Source organism: Chrysochloris asiatica, unplaced genomic scaffold (genome assembly GCF_000296735.1).
Source record: "Chrysochloris asiatica unplaced genomic scaffold, ChrAsi1.0 scaffold00128, whole genome shotgun sequence".
Taxonomy (NCBI): Eukaryota; Metazoa; Chordata; class Mammalia; order Afrosoricida; family Chrysochloridae; genus Chrysochloris; species Chrysochloris asiatica.
This window is the reverse complement of record NW_006408646.1, coordinates 237,544-244,667: the sequence shown is the minus strand read 5'-3', so window position 1 is coordinate 244,667 and position 7,124 is coordinate 237,544. Positions and strand designations below refer to the sequence as shown.

Genomic DNA, 7,124 nt, shown 5'->3' with positions numbered 1-7,124 from the left:
TGGGGACTTTAGACCCAGAGAGGGAGAGGGGCTGTGTGCTGACAACCAGGGGGCAGGCTTGCAGGGTATACCCGATGGTTGGTTGATGATGCATGGAGGGGATTGTAACCATGGCAATGGAACGATATACAACAGGATGAATGTAACGCTAATGTTCTCCCATGTAAACTATCACATGTTATTGTTGTTATGTGCTGTGGAGTCAGTTCCAACTCATAGGGACCCTGTACAGGGTTTGTGAGGCTGTAAATTTTTATGGGAGCAGAAAGCCTCATCTTTCTCCAGTGGAACAGCTGGTAGTTTCGAACTTCTGACCTTGCACTTCGCAGCCCAATTCGTAACCACTATGCTAACAGAGTCCTTAACATAATTAACAAAACATTAAAAAAAAAAAAAGATCATGAAAGAGTAGTGACTACGGTCTTAAAAGCTTGTGAGCTTCTGAAGTACTAGTTTCTCCGGAACCAGAGCATAGAAAAGTGAAGACAAATACGTATGGAAACAATTAACCAACAGACTCTTGGGTCATACAACCCTCGACCTGCACAACCGTGAGACCAGAAGAACTGGATGGTGCCCGGCTACCACCACCAACTGCTCTGAACGGGATCGCACCAGTAGGCCCAGGATAAAGTAGGAGAAAAATGTGGAGACCAAAAACTCGAAATCGTAAAAAAAAAAAAAAAGCCAGGCTTTCTGTTCGAATAGAGACTGGTAGAATTCACAAGACTGTGGCCCTTAGTCACCCTTCAGGTCTTGAAATGAAGTCACCCTTTGGCTCACTTTTCAGCCAAACAAAAGGCAGGTCCATTGGAAACAACACTAGGGAGGTCCGCTCCCTCAGAATAACTGACCATGTGAGAGCTAAAGGGCAGCACTGACCCAAGGACAAAAGTCCAGAAAGTTAGGAAAGGAGAAGGACTAGAAACAGGAGACACAGGGAGGAAGTGGGATGAGTGATGTTACACTGAGGGGATGGCAGTTGATGAAATAAAGCAAAATGTGTCTGAACTATTGAATGGAAAACTGATCTGCTCTGTAAACCTGCAACTGATTCCCAATAAACAAGATCATGGAATTTTCCCATGAACTTTGTGCTCCTTAGTGATCCTTTAGGGTGGGGAGGGAGCAAGAACCACATGGAAGGAACTGGAGAGAGTTTCTATCCACATTTTGAAGCCTAAAGTTTCACTTTCTAATAGGTAAAGTTTCTTAAAGGAAAGACATACCCGCACAGAAAAAAAAAAAGCCTGATTTTATCGTTTCCAAACAGCATCTAAGACTAGGCTATTATCCAATATCACACCAAAAGGCATTTTTAAAGACCCACCGTTAAAGGGGAAAAAATAAAAAGGTCTTCTATACATGTCAAGGTTTGAATTTTTTTCTGAGTCCAACAAATAACAAAAAACTCTTTTTCCAGTTAAGAGTAAGCACCCAAGAGTCTCTGCAAGCTGCAAACAGTTCACACAGTTGGCTGTTCACCAAAAGGTTGTCAGTCCAGAACACCCAGAGGGGGCCTCAGAAGAAAGGTCTGGCAATCGGCTTCCAAAAAACTCAGTCATCGAAACTCCTCTGGGGCATAGCTCTACTCTGACCCATCTGGGGTAGCCAAGACTTAAGAGCTGTCCCCACAGTAACAATGTTATTAGTAGCCATTGGAAAGCCATGTGCACCAAAACACAGTCATACTACCTACCTTTGCTCTCGAATCCTTTGGATGCTCGTTACTTGGTTCGGGACACTTCTCATATCTGACTTCCTGACTCGAAGCAGGGCTTGTAAACCTGGTACAAAGATGGGAGTTACTCTCACAGGGCTGGAAGCTGTGGCTTCCCCCAGGCCACATCCCATGACAAATTCAAGATCCCAGAGGGTACAGAGAGCATCAAGATCATCAAAGCCATGCTGATCCATTTCCTCAGCTGGAGGGAATTTCTGTCCCTGGCCACAAATGGGCACAGCGAGGAAAGCCTACCTTAAACACAGCATCACCAGGTGGAAGAGCCCCAGGCCAGAGTGATGCTAGTCCCAGCTCAACTACTTCCTCACTGTGGGGGCCTGCTGAGTGATGTGCCCTCCCCTGAGCCTGGGTTTCTTCATCTATAAAGTGGGTATAATTAACACCTCCTCATCCTCCTCTGCAAAACAGATAAGAGGCTACCAGAGGCCCTAATAGCTACATGAAGGCGTTTAGGGAAGAGTGAAGATGCGCCACTAGGGCTAATTAATGGCTATTGTTTCATAACAGCCCCACTGCAGCCTGGCCACGGGAGTCCTGGGCAGTGGGTTGACATGGAGTGTAGGGTCACAGTTGTGTGTCCATGTCTCTCCAGCTGCTGAGCTTGTCAAAGTCACTGTGTCCCTCTCTGGACCTCAGTTTCTGCACTCCTCAAGCAAAAAAGAGAGAGTGGAGATGGAACTTGTCCATCTCTGGAGTTGCAAGAGTTTAGCTCAGGGCTAGGACTGTCAAGAAGGGGACATGAGGGGAGCAAACTGAGCCACTGAACCCTGACTCACATGCCTGTGAATGGTGGTTTCAGTGGTTCAGTGCACGGCTACAAATCAAATGATGGTGGCTCAAACCCACCCAGAGGTACCTCAGAAGAAAGACCTGGCAATCTGCTTCTAGAAGATCACAGCCATGAAAACCCTGTGGAGGAGTGTCACTCTACTCTGTGTCCCAGGGATCACCACTGTTGAGTGTGACCCACACTCAGCAAGGCAGGGTCTCTCCATCCCCCAGGAGCCAGTCGGGAGCCCCAGGATATGTTGTTTCTGAACTCAGAATCCTCTGTTCCCATAGAATAACGTGTGTGAGTTCCCCCTGTGGGATCCAGCCAAAAGCCCTAAGATAAGTTGATTTTGAACTCAGAATCCTCTGTTCCCATGCAATAATGAGTGTGAGTCTCCAGGCATGCAGCACATTCCAGAGAATGCCAGCTTCTGTTCCACCTCTATTCTTGGTGACTTTTAGCTCAGGGGTTCCCTGGCTGCACAAGAGAATTGCTTGGGGAGCTTATAAAATCTAGCAAAACATAAGCCACTCCTCAGATAAACTGAATCCGGATCGCCATAGATGAGGCGAAGGTGAGTCTAACATGCTCAGAGCCCTTGGTCTGGTTACTGCCAGGCCAGCTGCCCTGGTTCCCAGGGCCAGAAGAGCTGTGTGCCCAGAGGCCCGGCCCCTGGAAGCTCCACCCTGGACAAAGTATGCCAATGGTATGCATGTCAATGACAAGCTGGTGAATCACACAGGTGGCATCATCAAGTTGTGGGAAAACAAAGGAGTGAGAGGTATTGGAGGCAGGACCAATCTTAGAAAATCATTATACACAGACTAGTGGATCTATGGGTGAGGCTGCTAACACAGAGGTTGGTGGTTCAAACCCACCAGTCACTCCTCAGGAGAAAGACGAGGCTGTCTGCTTCTGTAACAATTCACAGTCTCAGAAACCCTATGGAGCAGCTCTAGTCTGTCCTGTAGGGTCGCCATGAGTCAGAACCAGACTCGATGGCCGCGGTTTAGATTAATCATATTATTCCAGCTAGTGGAGGGAGAGCTCCCCATGGCCTAGCTTCCCTTCCCCAGCATTCACTTTCTGAGTCTTCATCTCAGTCTTATAAGCAGGGTCTTGGTGTGGCACTATAGTATAAGCACTGGACTACAAGGTTGATTTGAACCAGTGTCGTTGGTTCAAACTCACTAGACACTCCTTGGAAACCCTATAAGGGTTGCTATGAGTCGGAACTGACTCAACAGCATTGAACAATTTTAGTGTTATTCCCAAGTGAAATATTGGACTGCTGGTAACAAGGCTGGCAGTTCAAACCTACCAGCTGATCCTGGGGAGAAAGATGAGGCAGTCTGCTTCCGTAAAGATTGACAACCTCGGAAATCCCATGCCTGATACGATTGTTGTGAGTCGAAATTGACTCCACAGAAGTGGATGGTATTATTCCCATTTTCCAAACAAACAAAGACTCAGGTAAGCATGACCCCTCAGATTTTGTTTGGCACAGAGGCACAGGCCAAATATTCAGTGTTACCAGGTTGAGCTGGAATGATATCCAGGTTTCCAACTTCCACATAGTATCTCACTTTTCCAACTCTCATCTGTGAAATGGGTATGATACCTCTCAACTCAGACTAAGGAGAAGAGATAAGGGAGTGGAGTTTCCAGCTTGGCCACAGGCCCACACTGTCCACAGAGGGGACCTGAGTAACCTCCCCACATCTCAGCTTCCTCACCTGAGAAACAGAAGCAACAACCACATTGTCTTAGAACTGTGAATTATGTGTTGTTTGCTAACCACAAGGTCAGCAGTTCAAACCCACCAGCTGCTCCAAGGGAGAAAGATGTAGCAGTCTGCTCTTAAAAAGCCTGACAGCCTCAGAAACCCCAGGAAACAGTTCTATCTTGTCCTAGAGGGTCGCTCTGGGTCAGAACCCATTCGATGGCAGTTAAGTGCCAGCAGGTCGATTCTGACTCATCGTGACCCTGTATGGGTTTCTGAGGAGCAGTTGCTAACTGGTTTGAACCACCAACCTCGCAGTTAGCAATTCAGTGCTTATCCTACAGCACCACACCCGGACCCTGGGATGCTCCCACTTACATTTTGGTCAAATCTGCGGGCAGCGGCTTCGTCTGGATTGCCTTCTTCCTGATCTCTGGCTTTGTCTCCATGCTATCCGCAGCCCAACCTTTGATCCGCTCCTGGACACTCAGACATCTTTTCGCCGGCTCAGGAGCTGCTGAGGGAGGCTCAGGGGTAGCCAGAGGGGGTGAAGACCCCGCTGCCAAGGCCAAGGCAGATTCCTCCCCAAACAGGCTGATGCGCTTCTTAATGCTCCCCCTAGTGGTTCGCTCTCCCCGTTCCATGGATCCCCCATCAGCAACTCTGCTCTGGACCTTTGCAGATTCTTGACCCTTTCCAGACTTGGGTGAAGGGGACTCGAGTGCCTTCTCTGGCTTGGCTTTCTCTTTCCAAAGGCTCTGGTCATCTTTGGGGGTGACCTTGGCTGAGCTCCCTGGAGTGCTGGGGCAGCCCGTCTCTGACTCCTTGAAAAGCATCATTTCCTTCTGGTCCCGGGGTTTCTTGGTCACCTCCAGGAAGTCTGAATTCTGGTCATGAAGAGGACACTTTGTCTTGGCCAAACACTCCCCATCCACTTTGAGCTCATGGTTGGATATCTCTGTGCCCCGACACCAGGAAACAGAACCTGCCGTCGCCCCGTTTCCATTGTTGGCCACCTTCTGAAGCAAGACCTCTCGGCTCTCAAAAGGGGCAGTGAGGTCCATGGACAAAGGCCGTGGCTTCCTCAGCCAGCTCTTCTCAGGAGGGGTGGGCGGAGGTCGCCCCACCATGGCAGCTCTGCCAGGAGCCAGTTTCTGAGGCTGTGTGGATTCTATGAAAATAGCCGACGTGGGCCTTCTTTTCAGGCGTGGCCTGGCCTCCTCCATGCTACTGGCCTTCAAAAGAGTTTCCTTTGGACCGCTCTCCTGTTGGGTCGCACCTGGTTTTGTTCCCTCTGATAGCGAAGTGGGTCGGGGAAAGGTCCCCATAGGCTTCCGGGATGGCAGGGCAGGTTTGGCAGCCACCTTAGGCTGGGAGCCTGAAAGGGTCTGGTGGGATACCCCAGCACTGGCCTCCTGTGTCCCCTCATCTGCCCCCTTTCCTAGACTGGGCCCAGTTTTGATTGTTTCAAAGAGAATCACAGTGTTGGGGTTGGTTCGCTGGAATGGGGTCTTGGTGAACAGAGATAAGTTTCTTGATGGGCCCTCCCCACCACCTGGCTCCTGCTCCACCAACGTGGGCATCTTCTCATCCGGACATTTTTCCACCACGTCCTGGGAGAACTCACTGGAAGAAGACGGCCTGCTCAGACCAGGCCTCACAGACACAGTGGGAGATTTCACATCAGGGGCCTTCTCCTTGGAGAAGGGTTTGGGTGCAACTCTCGGCAGAGGGAATAAGTGGCCCTGGTTCCTAAGAGGATTTTTTCTTTCCAAAGTCCGTGCTAAGGGAGCTCCTGAGGCATCGCCAGTCTGGCAGAAGTAGGTCCGCTTCAGGGTCTCCTCCTTGGTGATCTCACCGAGGCTTGGCATCCCGGTCAGGGAAGCTAAGGAGCCAACTTCGACCCGCGTCACCATATCTGCAGCTCCATGAGGATTAAGAACATCAGAAACGAAGCGATGGCTATATAAAAAAAATAATAATAATTAATTAATTACAAAGCTCATTCAGTAGCTAGGTGTGGGGGTCAGGGACAGCTCTAGAGTTCGGACTGCTCCCCACATGAGGCAGTGTGGTTTAGGAGAGACTGGAGTGAGGGTCTGAACCACGAGCTCTTCTGTCCCTTCACCCCTGGGATCTGGACAAAGACTATGTTCTCTCTGAGGTCCATTCCAACTCAAGGAAAGGCACCAACATTGGCTAGGATTTCTTCCCCACTCTCCGCAAATCTTGGAGGTCAGCTGTTCCAGAACAAAAAGTCATTATCTTCAATGTACAGAGCCGTGGTGGCACTGCAGGATAAGCACTGGACTGCTAACTGCAAGGACAGTAGTTCAAACCCATCAGCCACTCCTCAGGAGAAACCTGAGTTTTCTGATCCCATAAAGATTTAACAGTCTTGGAAACCCTATACGAGGAAGTAATGAGTTGGAATTGACTCAATGGTTGTGGTTTTTTTTTAAATTTGGGTACAGATAAGGAAGTCAGCTCAGAGAGAGGAAGTAAATGACCCAAAGCAGTTGGCAGGTAAGAAGTAAAGTCAGCATTCAAAGGCAGATCTGACCCCAAAATTCACACCACACAATCCTGACCAAAGCTTCTGAGAGGCTTTAGGCTTATGGCAACTCCTATGAGAGAACAGAACTACCCCCACAAGTTTTCTAGGCTGAAAGGTTTATATGATCTTAGAAGAATTGATGCATTTGAGTTATGGTGTTGGAGGACAACATTGAAATCACCATGGACTACCAAAAGAAAAAACAGATCTGTGTTGGAAGAAGTGCAGCCAGAGTGCTCCTTGAAGTCTCTCATACTTTGGACATATTGTCCGGAGGGACCAGTCACTGGAGAAGGATATCATGTTTGGTAGATCGGGGGGGAGGGGG

The 7,124-nt window shown here is 49.0% G+C and overlaps 1 protein-coding gene across 1 annotated transcript in view; it reads right to left on the bottom strand.

Annotated features, from left to right (window-relative positions):
• The window catches only part of KIAA1671 (KIAA1671 ortholog), a 160,229-nt gene extending 154,074 nt beyond the window's left edge, over positions 1–6,155 (bottom strand). The window contains exons 1-2 of the mRNA XM_006869292.1: positions 4,618–6,155; positions 1,700–1,787 (exon numbers count right to left, since the gene is read on the bottom strand). Of these exons, the coding sequence (XP_006869354.1) occupies positions 1,700–1,787; positions 4,618–6,155 (1,626 nt within the window). The remainder of the gene's footprint in view (positions 1–1,699; positions 1,788–4,617) is intronic.
• Between the last annotated feature and the right edge of the window lie 969 nt (positions 6,156–7,124).